At 37.8% G+C, this 18,696-nt stretch overlaps 1 protein-coding gene across 1 annotated transcript; it reads right to left on the reverse strand.

The window, feature by feature from the left end:
• Positions 1-2,935: 2,935 nt before the first annotated feature.
• On the reverse strand, positions 2,936-16,924 carry PLRG1 (pleiotropic regulator 1). The gene is made up of 15 exons (XM_060116603.1): positions 16,832-16,924; positions 15,351-15,457; positions 14,179-14,321; positions 13,427-13,480; positions 12,467-12,560; positions 12,171-12,252; positions 10,713-10,814; positions 9,883-9,975; positions 7,420-7,569; positions 7,228-7,329; positions 6,628-6,730; positions 5,797-5,905; positions 4,665-4,804; positions 3,997-4,190; positions 2,936-3,423 (listed from the first exon to the last, which is right to left on the reverse strand). Exons 1-15 carry the CDS (start codon positions 16,838-16,840, stop codon positions 3,364-3,366), a joined length of 1,542 nt encoding a protein of 513 aa, XP_059972586.1. The 5' UTR covers positions 16,841-16,924; the 3' UTR covers positions 2,936-3,363.
• Positions 16,925-18,696: the final 1,772 nt, after the last annotated feature.

Here is an 18,696-nt window from a genome sequence, read left to right on the forward strand (position 1 = left end):
TGGTGCATACCTAGAAGGGAACATTACATTTGGTGATTTTTTTTTAAAGACAGTCATATTTAAAAACATATATTAAATACTTATTTAAATACAACATATTTGTTGATGAGAATCATTTGGCAAAAAGGGAAGGAATTTACGGTGCAGAAAAGAAAGGGGTTAATTGTGGAAGCAAAGTTCTTGAGTAGGCGAGAGTATAAGGCTACGATTGTACACATACCCAGCAAAGTTGTTCTTAGGTTGGTAGTTCATCCTTTGCTAACAGGAGGCAGAAGGCGTAACTGTGGAAATGTGTGTGGTCACTGTTGATGGCTTACCTGAGGTGTGTGCTCATTAAACGAAAAATGAGTCCAGTTAGCACAGCTGTCTTTCTCTAACATTATTTTACAGCTTGAGTGTACTCAAGGCATAGGTAGAGTAAGAAATTTAGGTTGGGGTCCTGCCAAGTAAACTAAAAAAAGGCACATGAATGAAATTCTGCTTAAAATTTCACGGGGTTCATGACCATACACAGTGGATGAACTTTTTGCAAGAGGATTCAAGAACACCATAATACAGGACAGCATGAAGCAGGGAAATGGAGTTTTTCATGCTCTTCAGAATTTGATACTTCAGAATTTGATATGTGTCTAATGAACATAATAGTTGAAGTTCTGCTAGGAAGGATAACAGGAGCTATCATTCTCACCACCTTGTGCTAGTAATTTCTCCTTGGCCTTTGGACTAGGCTTTGGGATACTATTCACCTCTGATTTTTCTTCTTTTAGAAGGCATATTAGAATCTCCCAGGGATGCAAGTCTAGTGGGGTTTTCTTCTTTAAGTTTACAAAATACATGCTTATAGAAAATTAAAACATTATAGAAATATATAAAGCCAATCATGAAAGTTCTCCCATAATCCCACTCTCACAAAGCCACTGATAACAATGTGGTGTTACTTCTCCAGTATTTTTTAGAGCATTAACAAGTTACTCTACCAAAAAAAAAAAAAAAAAAAAAAAAAAAAAAAAAAAAAGCTTGCAGAGCTTCCTTTTTTATATAAGGGTAAAATTTGGACATCTTATTATTCCAGAGATATTTCTTACTCTTAATGGAAACTGCATGAAGATACCATAATCTATTACACCAGTCCCTTATTGTTAGGACATATGGGTTAGTTTTAATTAAAGTCAAAGGTGAAATAAGTATGCTGTGTACAGTTGTCATATTATTCCCATTAGGCAGTTTCCTAGTAATTTCATTTCTAATGAGGAGTTAGCAAAAGATTCCAAGCATCTTCAATATACTCTGGAAAACTACCCTCCTAAAGGTTGTAACAACTACACTCCCACCTACAGCATGCAAGATGGTTTATGCATATTTGGAAGTGCTTATTCAAAATTATGGTATAATTTCTTAATTTGAAACAAATTTTAAACTGATTGTTCCTGTAATTTTGTTTTCTAACTGTAGAAAGTGAAGTGTGACAAATTTTCTTGCCTGATAGGGAATCAGGATCCTAAGGACAGGGTTTGTAAAACTCGGTATATGCCAGAAAGAGGCACAGGCATCAGAAACTTAGGTAACACTTTTCTATGAAGTCTTCACAAGAGACTGCAGCCCTTGTTATAGCTTCAAATACGTCCATTGGTATCTCCAGTTATTTCTCCAGGGTTTGATACCTATATTGGTAACCTGCTGCTTGTGGAATACAATTGAAACTCAAAACATGAGCTTTCCCTGCCACCACCAGCTGTTCTCATTTAACTGCAGCAGACAACTCCGTACTCCTGGGACACACACGTCTCACATGTCTGTTCTGTCACTTCACACCTCATCTTAGAGTCCCCTTTTTCTTCTCTGACCTCTTTCAAGGCTTAGCTCAAACACCGCTGACTCTTAAGAGGTCTTCCATAATCCTCCTCAGGGAAAATAAATGGGCATTTCCTCTGTGTTACCCTGGCTTTTCGCTGGTACCTCTATGACAGCATTTCTGTAATAAGCTACTAAAGTGGAAGTCTTAAAGCAGCGGTCCCCGACCTTTTTGGCACCAGGGACCAGTTTCAAGGAAGACAATTTTTCCACGGACTGGGATGGGGTCAGAAGGACAGTTTTGGGATGATTCAAGCGCATTACATTTATTGTGTACTTTATTTCTATTATTACTACATTGTGATATATAATAATTATACAAGTCAGTGGGAACCCTGAGCCTGTTTTCACTTGCCACTCACTGATAGGTTTTTTTTTTTTTTTTTTTTAATGGTACACGGGCCTCTCACTGTTGTGGCCTCTCCCGTTGCGGAGCACAGGCTCCGGACACGCAGGCTCAGCGGCCATGGCTCATGGGCCTAGCCGCTCCGCGGCATGTGGGATCTTCCCGGACCGGGGCACGAACCCGTGTCCCCTGCATCGGCAGGCGGACTCAACCACTGCGCCACCAGGGAAGCCCTACTGATAGGGTTTTGATACGAGTCTGCAAGCAATTGATTGTCTCCGTGCAGTCAAACCTCTCTGCTAATGATCATCTGTATTTGCAGCCGCTCCCCAGTGCTAGCATCACCCCCTCAGCTCCACCTCAGATCACCAGGCATTAGATTCTCACAGCGCGCAACCTAGATCCCTTGTACGCGCAGTTCACGGTAGAGTTCGCGCTCCTATGAGAATCTAATGCCGCCGCTGATCTGACAGGAGGTGGAGCTCAGGCAGTAACGCCAGTGACAGGGAGTGGCTGTAAATACACATGAAGCTTCACTGGCTTGCCCGCCGCTCACCTCCTGCTATGCAGCCTGGTTCCTAACAGGCCGTGGACCTGTACCGGTCCGTGGCCCAGGGGTTGGGGACCCCTGTCTTAAAAGACAGACACATCTCACCTGTCTACTTCCTGAACAGTATCTAGTGCAGAACTTTACAGAACATGCACTCACAAACTGTTTGTGGAATAAACATACAGAAGTTAACGCTTCAAATCCTTTAATCCCAAATTATCAGTCACAGACACCAGTTTTTAAAGGATTAAAAAGAAAGACTGCTCCCCTCAAAACATGTCCTACTACAGTAAGCAGTTCTGTAAGTTAAAAAAAAAAAAAAGTGTGTTTTAATAAAAGTGATAAGTCATTCTATCTTTAGGATAGTTATGTTCAACAAATCCACATATGCTTGATATCTGCATCTTTCCTCCTAGAATCTCAAACTGTTTATTTTAGAAATAAAAACATGGGGAGAGGACAGTTCATTGTAAAATATGAAAAAGCAATGATTCAAGCATGTGAGTTTTTGCTTTATATTCCTAGCCGGAGCACAAATGACTGGATATTCTCATCAACACCAAGCTAAACAAGAAACAAAAAACAAAACTGGAACCACCATGAAGACAACGCCACATTAAAATCTCTTTCTCTTGATAATTTCTGGCTTCCAGCTGACTGGATGAGTTTCTTCTGTCTAAAAATAGAAAAGTAAGTAAGTTAAAACAAAGTATTTCTGGTCTGCTTCATATTTAATAGGTTTCTTTCTAACAAAAATACGGCACTTATTCAAAATTATATTACCTGGCATTATATATTTAGCAGTTCTTTAACAATTTTAAGATTAGTGACAAACTTTTGGCATTATCTGAATCTAATAAAGGATGAATGCATTCGCTACAAATTCAGTTTACGGTTTTTCATTTTAAATAAAATTGCTATTTAGACATTCTAATAACACCAAAGCTTATGATTCTAGAATTTGCATAGTAATCAACTTATTTGCTGTGATTCTTGGTGTAAGATTTTCCCAATAACTCTAATAAGGAACGTTGAGATAAAATCAAAACTATGGATTTGCTGTCATCAATGAAACCAATAAAGAAATCTATGAGCAGACACTATTCAAGATGACAAATACTTTAATATTATGAAGATTACGTTGCCTTCTGGTAATTTCAGTAACTTTAAAATGAGAAAACGCTTGCAAAGCTGGCACGGCTGATTTAGTCGATTATACTTTACAATGTGTATGAAACAGAGATCTTACCGCTGTGTCGTCCTCTCTGTACACTTTAATGGTTTTATCAGCTTCAGCTGTTAATAACCGACTTTCAGACTGATCAAAAGCACAAGCAAATATTCCTGACTCACTGTCCAAAGACCCAGGCTGCACTGCTGCATGAACTCTCTGGAAATTGTAGCCAGTTCTCCAGTCCCAAAGATGCATAGTGCCATTGTCAGCTTAAAGGGAAAGATATAGTTAAACCTGGTGTCCTCTCAACAATTCAGCTTGACAAATGTTTATTAAGCACCACAGGAGTAACTGCAGTCACTACTACAAAGATATATAAAATGCAGGCACTCAAGCTCCTCTTAATATCAGTTTGTCTACTTTCATTTGTACTTAATTCAGAATTTATTATAGATCTCAAAAAGCACCACAAAACGACATTCAACTCCAGAACACACAACCAAACTTTAGGCGATTTCTAGCATAAACCCCTTAGATTTATCAATGTGGGAACTTAAAGAGAGCTAAACTATGAAATATGCTATGTGCATTATGAATATGCATGAACACATGTGAACATTCAAACAAACGTTAAAACAGGCAAGTTCTGCTATAATACTTAGGTGTGATGACTTAGAAATTTTACTCACTAAAAGATAAAAATGACAGACTAAAACATATTTATCATAAAAATCTTAATTTACCTCCAGATACAAGCACTCCATCAGAATTTACTGTCAGTGTATTAATAATAGCATTGTGACCAGAAAGATTTTGAATGAAGCTTCCATCGGGGAATTTCCACTGTTTTATGTTATCTGGAGAACCAGATGCAAACGTGTAACTGAAATAAGATAAAGAATAAAGTAAACCAAGTTAAATACAATGGTGTATTTTTAAAAATCTGATTATGGTTGTATTTTGCATGTGTAGTCAGGATCTATGCAGTTTTAGCAAAATATTATCATCATACCAAGAGATAAAAATATCAAGATGTTTGTTCCAAGTTACATCAGATTTTTAAATTATTTTAAATGTACGTTAAGTCCTACATTGGAGTTTTATTTTCCTCTCATTTCCCCGATGCTCTACACTAAGCTAAAGCAATACACATACAAACCCCTAAACTCACATAAAGGGCAAGGGGTGATGTAGCTATTTTCAAGAAAGAGAGAAAGCCAGAGAGAGGAGAGACAGAACAAGAAGGGAGAAAACGAAAGAAATAGAGGCAAGAGGAAGAGAGAAAGGGAGGGGGAGGAATAAAGGGAATGAGGAAGACAGTGAAAAGGAGGAAGGACAAGAGTGAAAATAAAGGTAAGGGAGAGTGGGAAAGAGAGGAGGAGAAGCAAGATATGACTGTGACCAGGAAAGTGCCAGGTGATATAGTTTCATAGACAACAGGTTGTGGTACTATGCTCCATTTCTCAGGATACTCTGACTATAATGATCATGATTACTACTATTTTTTCCGATTATATTAACTTCCTCCTTAAGAATTAACTATTCTATGTATAGCTCAGTGCCTAATAATATTTATGTCCATAACATTAAATAGCGCTGCTATTAGCTTCGATTATGACATGCAACTTTTAACCATGATTGATTCGTATTATCTCATTTGACACCATTTTCACCATGTAGAAAGCTTTCCTTGTCTTACAGAGGCCATGAAGCAAATACTACACAAGGAAAATAAAAGAAAGGCGTGTTCGTATGTGGCACAGGTGAAAAAATGACAGTGGCTAAATGACTACCAAAGTCGTATTCATGTTGGTATTTCTGTATTGTACTAAGAACTGAAGAAAGAAGAGAAGCTGCTTAGGAAAACACACTTACTGTCTTGGATGTAAAACCACAGCCCTGACGGACTTTTTGTGATTTGTTAATGTGACTCTTGTTTTTCCAGCCACCAAATCCCATAATCGTATGGTAGTGTCATGACTTCCTGTAAGGAGGATACACACACATCCCCAAGATGCACACAGATCAGGAAAAAAGAATGTGAAAGTTAAATATAATAGAATGGGAAGCATTCTTCCACAGACATATATATATGAAATAAAAGTCATATTAACTCTTGGCTAATCGTTTTCTATAGTTCCAAAATATTTGGTTGATGTTAAGTTTAGTTATTAAAAGAATGTAATAAACACTTGTTGCACTGTCCTCTGAATAACTAGAAAAAATGTGAATAACAAATAAAACAAATACATGATGTCATCCCCTAGTGGAGAGAAAGGAGAAAACTCTAATAATCATTTAGTTAATAAAACACACAGGAAGGAATTATTTTCTAGTCTTGAAGATTCAATGTGATTAACCATATTTTAAGCAAAACAAGACTCAAACCAGCTCTCAAAGTCTGAGAGTATTTTGTCTTCTAACTTTAATTTCCTAGACCGGTAATTTTGATACTATAAAACAACGCTTAGTTGTATCTAATAGCACTATTTTCTAGTCAGACATCACCTGATACAAAGATTCTATGATATGTAAAAAGTATGAGATAAAAACAATGGGATGAAATGTTACCACAAAAAATTTCAAGTGCACACAGAAACACTGTATATACAACACAAAGCAAGAGTCATAGTAAATATGAAAAGTATATAATCATAATGCACTCTGATATGAATATACTGTAAACTTGAAAAGTATCAATCATACCAGTAATAATTTGTGGTTCCGCAGCTTGACACCTCACTGTAGCCACTGCATTAGTATGTCCAGATAACGTGTGTACACTGGCTTTAGTTCTCACATCCCATATCTATCAAAACACAACAGACATACCATCAAAGAGAACAGGTATTCATATCTCAGGCAGGTAACTAGATCAATGCAAGCCTGGGAATCTACTCGACAACTTTGTGTGCCTGCCTTGAATATAATGAAGAAAGTGAGTAAATGAAATAATCACCTGTAAGCTGGCTGGGGAATGCAGATAGGAGGCAGCCAATGGGGAAAAAAGCTACAAGATCAGGGGACCTATTGACTAGAATGGGTATAATGGGGCTACTGAATGAAACAGCTAATGGACCACAGCTGTGGTGACAGACTGGCATGTGAGAGGTTGCATGTCAGGGGCGGGGCCTCCCAATTATAGACACAGTGGGGCCACGGAACTCAGAAGATGAAGACTAGGTAGGGTACTGATGTGTCAAGGCAACTATCTTTAAATTCTCTATCAAAAAATACATGACTTTAGGACCAAATAAGCATACTGTAAGATGCAATATATGTACAAATCAGCTCTATTCCATTTACCCGTGCAGTTGAGTCTCGGCTACAGGTCACCAGCACGTCGATTGTTGGGTGCAGATCTAAACCATACACTGCACTCAGATGTCCGTGATAGTGCCTTATAACCTAAAAAATAAAGAAAGAAAGTTAAAATTTCTACAATTAGGAAGATAAACAGGGGCTCATAATGTCTCCAATCCTTAACTTCATGCTTACCTTATTATACTCAAGATCCCAGCATTTGACTTGTTTGTCTTCTCCACAGGAGAACAGGTACGGGCTCCTTGTGCTCACTATCACACCACGCACCGTACTGATGTGCCCAGTTAATGACAGTTTTAACTTGCCACTAGCCAAGTCCCAGATCTGCAATCAAAAAATATTTAATTTTTCTTCTTGTTTATTATTCCAAAGCAAATTTTTAGAATCTTGATGTTAAAATTGTCTTCAAAAAGTGAAAGATAGGGCCTCCCTGGTGGCGCAGTGGTTGAGAGTCCGCCTGCCGATGCAGGGGATACGGGTTCGTGCCCCGATCTGGGAGGATCCCATATGCCGCGGAGCGGCTGGGCCCGTGAGCCATGGCCGCTGGGCCTGCGCATCCGGAGCCTGTGCTCCGCAACGGGAGAGGCCACAACAGTGAGAGGCCCACATACCGCAAAAAGAAAAAAAAAAAAAAAAAAAAAAGTGAAAGATAAAAACACATATAAAAGTTTGCAAAATGAACCCATCACCAAAAATAAAATCAGGGAAAAGAGAATTAAAGGGCAAGATCAAACTGGGAAAATATTTGCGTAGATGACAAAAAGTTAATATTCTTAATATATAAAGGATATCACTGATAGTAAAAGTATGAATACTGAGGTATTAAATTAGTCAAGGATGGCATCAACTTAAAAAAAAAACCCTAAAAGTAGCAAATAAAGGTATCAAAAACTTCAACATCACTATAAATTTTATATACACAGTTTTTGAAAGATTAGCTATGCACTTCTGCTTATCAAAATAGTAAATATTTTTTAAAAGACACAAGCAGTGTGCTGAAAAGGATCCTCTCGCATGCTGCAAGTATCAATTCACCCATTTTGGAAAATAATTTTTAACTTTGGGTGTCAACTTCAAGAATGTCTGACCTTTAATACTTTTTTTCTGGGAAACTATCATAACAAAACACTTTAAAATATAGAAAAAGCGCTTTAGGCACATATTAATTACAGTATTACTTATGTTAGTGAAAAATCAGGAAACTAAAAAACTTTAATGCCTAACAAAAGGAAAACAGATTATAGAATATCTAAATGATATAATACTATGGAACCATTTAAAAAATGTTCAGGAGAGGAATGGATTGGGAGTTTGGGATTAGCAGATGCAAACCACAATATATAGAATGAATATGTAACAAGGTCCTACTGTATAGCACAGGGAACTATATGCAATAACCTGTGATAAACCGTAACGGAAAAGAATATGAGAAAGAATGTATATATATGCATAACTGAATCACTTTGCTGTACAGCAGCAATTAACATATTGTAAATCAACTATACTTAAAATAAATTTTTAAAAAAGATGTTCAGTTTTTGACAGGAATATGCCTTTGACACAATGTTAACTGAAAAAAAGCTGGGAACAAAATTACATATCAAACATGATTTTTAAAAGATACACATTTATATACACAGGAAAAACACTCAGAAGAAAATGCAGATACACATACACAGAAATAAATGTTAAAAAGAAAATTCAAATATCTGACAGTGGTAGGTTATGTATGGGTCTATATTCTTTTTCTTTTCTTTCTTTCTTTCTTTCTTTTTGGCTGTGTTGGGTCTTCATTGCTGCGCGCAGGCTTTCTCTAGTTGCAGCGAGTGGGGGCTACTCTTTGTTGTAGCATGGGGGCTTAGTTGCTCTGAGGCATGTGGGATCTTCCTGGACCAGGGCTCGAACCCAGGTCCCCTGCAATGGCAGGCGGACTCTTAACCACTGCGCCACCAGGGAAGCCCTGGGTCTATATTCTTTTATACTCCTTTACATTTTCCACATTTTTTATAGATAAGCATGTTTTAATTGTGTAACCAGAAGGAGAAAAAAATATGAAGGAATTAGTTATAAATAGTCAGCGTGTACTATTTGGAAAAAAAACTGTTGCTTAAATACCACTTTTCAAACAGATATTTATTTGAGACTTTTTTTTTTAAATTTATTTATTTTATTTATTTTTGGCTGCGTTGAGTCTTCATTGCTGCACGCCGGCTTTCTCTAGTTGCGGTGAGCAGGGGCTACTCTTCATTGTGGTGCGTGGGCTTCTCATTGCGGTGGCTTGTCTTGTTGCAGAGCATGGGCTCTAGGCGCACGGGCTCAGTAGTTGTGGCTCGTGGGCTCTAGAGCGCAGGCTCAGTAGTTGTGGCACAAAGACTTAGTTGCTCCACAGCATGTGGGATCTTCCTGGACCAGGGCTCGAACCGATGTCCCCTGCATTGGCAGGTGGATTCTTAACCAATGCACCACCAGGGAAGCCCTATTTGGGACTTTTAACTGGTATAGATAATAAATTTTACTCCACACTCAGGTCTAAGAAATCAGAGAACTAGAACAGCAATTCCCACCAGAGGAAATAAAACATTAAAATTACATGGCAAACACAAAATCGTGTTTACATTTTTCTTCCTTCCTTATTACCTTTATAGTTCTGTCAGCAGATCCAGTAACAAACCACTGGTTTCCAGGTTCCACAGCAATACATCGAACCCAGCCAAGATGCCCACTGATCACCTGTATTTAAAAAGGTAGAATGAGCAGGCTCACTACACAGAAGCTAAAGTTTATTCAATTTCAACTCATCACACTTATGTTAAATATGATACAACTGAAGAGCACAACTACAGTGATCGAAAAAAGATGAATGGTTGGCAGGGGTGAGAAAGGATATAAGAAAACAGCACAGGGGTGTTTTTGAATCAATGGAACTTCTATTATCCAGATTGTGGTAGTGGTTACCCAAATTTATATATCTATTAAGATTTATTAGATCTATACACCAAAAGAAAGTCTATTCTAAGGTATGATAATTTGTCTAGCTGTATGTTTCCTACTATTTACATTTTATTTTAGATTTGGTCCATTTTGAATCATTTCAATTTACTATAATTAAAAAGATAATTGGTAGGGCCACAGAATGTCCTGATGCATGGATTTTCTCCTTGGCCTTCACATAGAACACCTTGAACACTTTCCTGAATTTATTTTGTCTGCTCTCCATTTAGTAGCCTTCTATCAATATTTTATACTGTAGTTTATACAAAATACAAGTATAGCTTCCATTTAATGAAGTCTCCTTCCCAAGGTATCTTTTAAGATACTGTCTAAGCCCCTCCCTCCACCCCACCTCAGATCACTCTACCAGCCCTCATATTCACTCTGTTTCCTCCTTATTCCACTCCTCGGCTCTTGTTTAACTGGAAAGCAGTGATCATGTTTCATGTAGTGGAATAATATACAGATTCACTCACTCTGTAGAGTTTCCACGGTGGGTGCCACTGAGGTTTCGGCATCGTAGGGGCTTTTTTAGCCATCAGTGCGGAGTTCTTGGCATTGCCACCGTCCATAACAACCTAGATATAGAATAGATTAATTATTAAAGATATCTTACCTAAGGTTTCATGTTATCAATTCAAAAATGGAAAGTCAAAGGATTTATGAAAGTTTTTTTCCTTAAGAAAAAAAGATATCTGAAAAATACCTGCATATCTAGAAAATGAGTCTAAGACTTCCGATCAGAACTATATTTTCCGTATGTTAATTTTAACTTTAAAAAACAATTAAAAAATCTCAGAGAGGCAGAACCTTGAGAGCACATATCACTGTGCACGGGTTCAAAACCCAACTCTGTCCATTACTAGCTAATGACCTTGGGTATAAATTATGTAACCTCTGTGCCTCATTAGTAAAATGGAAATAACAGCAACTACCTCATACAGCTATTATGAAGACTGTAACAGAGTAGTAAATGCTAAATGTAAGCTCTCATTATTATTTAAGTAAATATATGTGGATTAATGCCATTGCTTTTGTCATATTTTAACATTGTTGATTTCATACTACAAAGGAGAGACTGAAAGTTCCTTCTATTTATCTCCCACAGAAGTATTTCAATACTATCTTAAAGGGTATACTAGCTGATATAACCATATACTGCTAGCATCCACCCATCCATCCATCTAAAAAACACTGAAGCCTGTAAGTTACTGCCCTCAAGAAGCTTATGTTATATCCTAAGGAGGCAGAAAGCCTGGGCAGATGCTGTGAATGGAGGCTAAAGACCCTGGTAGGAGGACTACAAATTCATTCACTTCACAAAGCAACTGCATAATAAACTGAGGAAGTAAAGACTGCACTCACTTCAAGTAACAGCATAATAAAGCAAACTGCATATTTTCAGTTATTCTTTCTATAACTACTTTCACCAATAACAACAGTAGCTGCCATTTACTAACAAATAATATATTTCTAAATGTTCATTTATAAGATATTAGTTGTACAGCCTGTGAATATTACGATACTAATAGCACTCAACTCTAACCGTACAAACCAACTAAGAGTTTAAAAAAAAAACACTTTCGTATCTAACACGTACTAATACAAGCTTCAGAATAATCGTGCTTGCATTTTTAATAGTGGGTAATAAAGAGCATCATCACATTATCTTCATCAAAATAAATGTTATGTCCAACGTGCAAGTAGACACAGAATTAACAGAACTTTAAATTATTTTGTCAATTCACTAGCAACTTAAATTTTAGGGCTATGAAATATTAGCAACTAGCTCAGGCCGCTATTTACTTGAACAAGTCCAAGGAAAATGTTCATTTATTTAATATTTAAGGTAAGAATCTTGGAATAAAGGGAAATAGGCAAAATGTTAAAGTCAGAAACCCACAGTGTGATGTGATTTGACACAGACAACTTACTGCCCCTGCAGGCTGTGACCGGTCAGAAGCCCCAGGGTGTCGGTATTCACCTCCAGCAGGTGCACTACGGTTTGCATCGACCCTGAGGCAAAAGAAACACCATATTCTAAGTAATTAATGTCTCCAGTCAGGTGTTCTGGAAGACTGACTCTATATTTTAAGTTTTTGTAAGCACTGGTAAAGGAAAATGTCATATAATATGTAACTACAAAAAACAAATTTAAAAATGAGAAAAAATGTGAACAGTAAACTATGCTTTCAAAATCTTTGTTATTTAGAAGCATAATATCTCCTACCTAGCTTGAGAAGTAGGTAGTGCCACAGCTAAGGACTGTGCAGCTGATTCACTTGGCATTCTTTGGATCTTAGTGTCCGCTGTCAAAGCAACCCCTGTTGAAATAAAAAAAATCAACTCCTTTTGGTATCTATCTTTGCTTCCATTTACATGCATTTACAATAAAATAGTGGAGGAAAACATAACAAATAGGTAATGGTGATTATCTCTAGGTGGTGATATTACAAAAATTTTTATTACATTTTGTAGGTCTTTTGTTTCTAATTCTTTTACAATAAATATTGCCCAACAACATATATCTCAAATTTATCTCATATATTTAATCAAAACAGCTTAATATTAACATAGCCCAAGATAGTAAAGTTAAATTTCTATTATTTAGGATATTATCTTCAAATATAAAAATTAAGCAGTTCCCCAAATACTAACAGAATGTTTCGAAGGGTAAATGTAAATTCCTACAACAAGAAGCACCAATTCATCTATACTTTGAATATGGTGAACTCCGTCCTCTAAAATTACTAGAACCTGGATATACTAAGCTTTTTGTCCTCCACCCTGTTATACTGGCCACTCCATTTGTGTGCTAATTCCTCTTCACATACAACACACCCAGGATATGTTTCTATCATACCTGCTTCTATACTAACACTTCTAACTTTTATAAGCTTCGTGATATTTATGTGTCCGACTAAACTTCCAGGTAATAAGCTTGTCTTAGCCTGGAGCAGTCTTATTGTCTTTGAATTCTTAGTACAGTGCCTGAAAAAAAATAGGTGCTTAATAACATTTGCTGAATGAATGCATGTGAAACTTAGTTAATTATCATCTAAACAGCTATGCCTGGATGCTTGGTTATTGAGCTTATCTTATATTTTACAGGCAATGGGAATCATATTATTGGCTCAGTCATGGAAATATAAGTGACAATAAGACATTTTCAAATATGACAGCTACTTACCAGGTCCTGGTGGATATGGATGTGTACCTGTCACCAAATATTCAACTTCTTGTCCTATTAAAAAAAGAGAGAGAGACAAAAAGAAAATTCATCTGTGGCAAAATTATCTTATATACAAGTATCACATCTTTTAATGAATTAAATAATATTAAATTATCAACTGGATATCTCAAATTTTCCCAACTAAGCCCAAGCCTCAGAAATAAGGTAAGTTGATCATTTTTGTTTTGCCTTCTGAAGATCATGTACACAGGTAGTTCCTTGATCATTTGCTGATGTGATGTCAAGAAAGCTTGTACATTTGCTATATAGCAATGGTGTGTAGAGAGGTCATCTTATCAAGTAATAATGCACTCAGGTTTATCTTCCAAACAAATGGTTTTCCTGTGGAATCTTGGATTATCTTTATTCATTACAATTTTAGTACTTAATATGATCTTTCTGAATTATAACCAAAACAGATAGATGAAAGAAAAATTCCCCACAGGTTAGGAATTTTTCCTTTAGTCTCCACTATGACTATCTCTATATCCTAAGAATTTCTGCCATCATTATACCACTGTTTTAATTTCCTATAAGGGAAAAATCCACCAACCAATAATCTCACTCACTACTCCAATGAGGAAATCAAGCTGTTAAATAGGGTATGGTTCTAATAAGTCCTTCCAGAAGAAGCACTAATAAGACATTTCATTTTTCTATTTTTAAAATTCACATATAAATCCTGACATTTCTGACAATGCCATACTCACCTTGATTGGCAGGATATTGTTTGTGTCCATATGAATCTGATGCATTCTGAGGGCCTTTCTCTTTAAGATTTTCTTTTGAAGTAGGCATATGCAACACAGGACCATACTCATTCCGCAGCTTGATTGCCATTTTTCGTTTGTGACTATTTAAAAATTATAAACATAAAAATGTATCTTTGAGTACTTTAAATATATTCACCAATGTAAATATATTCACAGATAGCCAGGAAACAAATTTTTACATAGCTTAAGTTTGCCTAATCATGTAGAAAAAGTTACTATTAAGATTTTAAAGTTAAACAACATTTTAAAAAATTTCCAAGTGCATTTCCACACTTTTGTTCACAATCTACCACACAGCATCCATTAAGTCAAGAAATAGTTTAGTTTGTTAACCAATTATATAAAAACTTTCATGTTGATTTATCAAAGGTCTAACTGATTTTAAAATATACAGAAACTAATATATCCTTTAAAAAACCTCAAAGTCAGTATACTTTCCTTCAAAGTCTAAATATAAAAATACAGTAAAAGCTTCTATAGTAACCTTTCCTGGATATACCTAGAAAAATTAGTTCAAACTAATCCAAGTACTTAATTCAGCATTTTAGAAACAAATGCACTTATTATGCTACTTTTAAGGATAGTCCACTTGGTAAATTAAATATAAATGCTTGTTTGAGGAATTGGGTAGATTTTAAAAGAAGGGTAAAGGACAAAGAAAGAACACTGCACATAATGCAATCCCAGACTGGAGCTGGAGATGTAGAACCAAAAATATGCCACCACTCAAAAATCTTCATCATACTAACGAGAAAAGATGGGAGTGGAGGTACTGGCCAGGTACAATTTCAGCTCAGCAAGGCTCTGAGAGCAGCAGGAAGCTGAAAGCACATACAAAGTGATTGATTATAAAATATAACGCCTAAAAGGGACTCTCCTAATTACTGGGTATTTGTAAAATGCAATTAATTAATGGGACTTTTACTGTAAAAGGCCAAAAAAAATAAAGTTAAATCAGCTTAAATTATGCCCAAACACCACTCATTACTGAATAGATATCCTATGAGTTAGTATTACTTACTAATCTTTAAACCTTCCCCTCTCCCTGCTCTCTTCCCCCAATATTATAAGCTGAAATATTCTAGCAAATGAGAAAGAACTATCCCTACCTCTCTTCATCCAAAGGCACAGGTTTTCCATTATCAGCCACAAACATGTCATGGGTTCTCTTCAATGACCTGAACACAAGTGTGTGCACAGAATGTTTCTGTACCTCCTAGAATAAAAGAGTATAATTACATATCTAGCTAACCTAAACTAAAGTCAAATTAGTTATACACTTTACATGTTTAAATATGTAAAAAGCTTTGTACCACTCACCACAGCTATCTGTAGCAAGCTATAGGAGTCAAGTTCAGAGAAGAGGCTGGCTCCTCTTGGGCCAGAGCCCCAGGTATACCAGCTGAGTGATGCCTGAGATTAGTCATTTACTCAATAAATATTTACTGAACTCCTACTAATTGAGTGGCAGGTATTGTGCTAGAAACTAACAACAGAATGATGAAAGGCAGCCACGGTCCCTGTGCTCAAGAGGAAACAGGCAAATAAAAATAAACAAAGTAACTCCACATTTTAATAAGTGCTATGAAGGAAACAAGCAGGGGGCTGAGACAGAGGACAGAAGAAGACCTTAGGGTGGTAATGAAAGATCTCTCTGAGGCAGCTAAGCAGAGAGGGAGTTAGCCTTGCACAAAATAGAGGTAAGAACAATCCAGGCAGAGAGAAAAGGCCATGTAAATACAAAGGCGTTCGGTAACCGAAATAATGCCAGAACCTTCATTCAGTACAGCTGTGTATGTTCGGCGAAAGGGTGGGTTGATGATGCAAGATGAGGTTGTAAGGATAGACAAGGTCTAGATAAGTTTTTTTTTTATACCATTGCAACGGTCTGTATTTTTGCTCTAGATACACAGGGCCACTAAAGGGTCTTAAGCAAGAAAAGCTCGAACATCCTACGTTTTAAACTGATCAATTTACTGGAGGTGGGGGAGGGGTGACAGAAACAGAAGCAAGGAGACCACCTAAGAGCTAATGCATCAGCGTTGGTGGAAGATGATATGGTCTGAATTCATGTGATGGCAGTGGGCCTGGACAAGAGTCAAGAATTCTGAGATAAAACGTACAAGGTTTGCTAATAGTTGTTCAAGCTAGAGGAAAATGCAAAAATTCAAGAATGGCAGGTTTTCCCGGGGAAGAGCTTTAGTAAGACAAAAAATGAAGACCAGAGAAGACCGCCAGTTTTTTAAGACACAGAATCACTGACTCGACCCAGCAGGCAGCGAGTACCACTGGTCGAACATCGACAGAAACCCCGCCTCAGAGGACAGTGCCCAGCTCAAGTGCCCAAGGGCCAAATGAAACTGGAGGAATTATCTCAGGCTTCCCGCCCAGACAGAACCTCCAACTTGTGCTCTCATCCGGCTTCTCTGCCTCCCTAAAAACCTTAAGAGACTACCCGGCCTCGGCCAAACAGCCTCCCCTCGCAGCCGCTACTCTCCCATGACTCCCAGCACCCTCGATCCCTCACGACCGCCGCCAAAGAAAAATAATCCAGAACAGATGGCCCCTGGGCACCCAAGTGTCACTTTACCTCGACCATGACGCCGCGGTCTACCCAGTCGCTCCGGCAAGGAAGAAACACCAACCAACAGAACGGAAACCGCCGCCACAACTACTCCGCCCCTTCCTGAATCGGGCGTCCTGGCGCCGGATGTGACGTAAGACTCTGCGCACGCGCGTTGGTGGCCCGAGGCAGTCTGGGGCCAAAGGGCGGGCTTTTCTCCTCGGGGGCCGCCTGTGGGGCGGAGCTTCGGGACTGCGGGGCGGAAGCTACCGGAATCGCGGGACTAAAGGTTTTACTCGCTTCTGCAGAAGTCTTGAGATAATATAGTTTTCTGCCTTACTCTCAGCCTTAAATATTTTGGTTTAGGGCTGTGGTTGTTTGCACTCTGTTCTCTGGAATCTCAATACTTTTTTTTTTTCAGACAACCTCAGCAGTCAGTTCTAGGGAAGGTCCGGAGAGAGCGCGAAGGCTCTTACCCCTCCTTGCCTTCTTCGGGGGTCGCCTCCGTGATTTTTGTCGCCTGATTCCGCTACTTGGCTCAATTTCGCTGGAAGCATTTAGAAATCTTTGTAGTCTTGGTGCCTAAAAACAATTCCACTTACACTGTCCATTAAACACTTGTTGAGTGAATATTGCGGAATGGTTTCAATTTGAGAAATTTTGCAAAAGATTTTGGCTTTAACAGCATATGGCAAAATCTCAAATTTATTTTCAGCCAGCATAATTTTTTTTCCCAATATCCCAACAATGGCATAATTCTTGGCCATTTCCTCGTTGTCTGATGATGAATGTGGCTTCAACAATGCCAGGGTACAGTTTGTCAAAGCTGGTGGAAGAAAAACACAAATGAAGACTTTAGCCATTTTTGTGTGTATACAGACTGGTGCCAAAGGATTGGCATTTTGTTTTATACCCAGATAAAATCTGCAGTTTGTGATCAGTCATGCCTATTTTTCCACATAAGAAGGAAAATTGGGGCCTCCCTGGTGGCGCAGTGGTTGAGAGTCCGCCTGCCGATGCAGGGGACACGGGTTCGTGCCCCGATCCCGGAGGATCCCACATGCCGCGGAGCGGCTGGGCCCGCGAGCCATGGCCGCGGAGCCTGTGTGTCCGGAGCCTGTGCTCCGCAACGGGAGAGGCCACAGCAGTGAGAGGCCCGCGTACAGCAAAAAAAAAAAAAAAAAAAAAAAGAAGGAAAATTGATGGAACTGGACATTTGCAAACTTGAATAGACAAGCATTTTACTGGCTCTGCTTGTTCTTTAACCTTAGTCAGTTTCCACAGATCTTGTCACCAAAGCATGTTGTGTATACTTTGAGAGAGAGAAAAATCTATCAAAAGTATAGCAATGTGAATTGATCATCTCATTTAGGAATTAATTTTTAATTCATTACAAAAATTAAGGCCATCCTTCTATTTGAAAATACAATCATCTCTGAATTTGAGTGTAAGTTTGGCCTTAAGAACTGATTTTCTATAGCAGTGACCACTGATGGTAGGCCTCGCAAGGAAATACCATAATTATAAAATATGTACTTGGGAAAATAAATCAGAGTATACCTTACCTATAGATAGAAATAACTATCCAAAAGAACATGACCAGCAAAGGGCAATAAAATTATAGAAAGGTAAGTAAGATTCTAATATATCTATGGCAATATAGATAAAGATGTGGTACATGTATACAGTGGAATATTACTCAGCCATAGAAAACAAAATAATGCCATTTGCATCAACATGGATCGTCATATTGAGTGAAGTAAGTCAGACAGAGAAAAACAAATATCGTATGATATCGCTTATATATGGAATCTGAAAAAAAAGGATACAAATGAACTTATCTACAAAACAGAAATAGAGTTACAGATGTAGAAAATAAACTTATGGTTACC

Source organism: Mesoplodon densirostris, chromosome 1 (assembly GCF_025265405.1).
Source record: "Mesoplodon densirostris isolate mMesDen1 chromosome 1, mMesDen1 primary haplotype, whole genome shotgun sequence".
Classification (NCBI taxonomy): domain Eukaryota; kingdom Metazoa; phylum Chordata; class Mammalia; order Artiodactyla; family Ziphiidae; genus Mesoplodon; species Mesoplodon densirostris.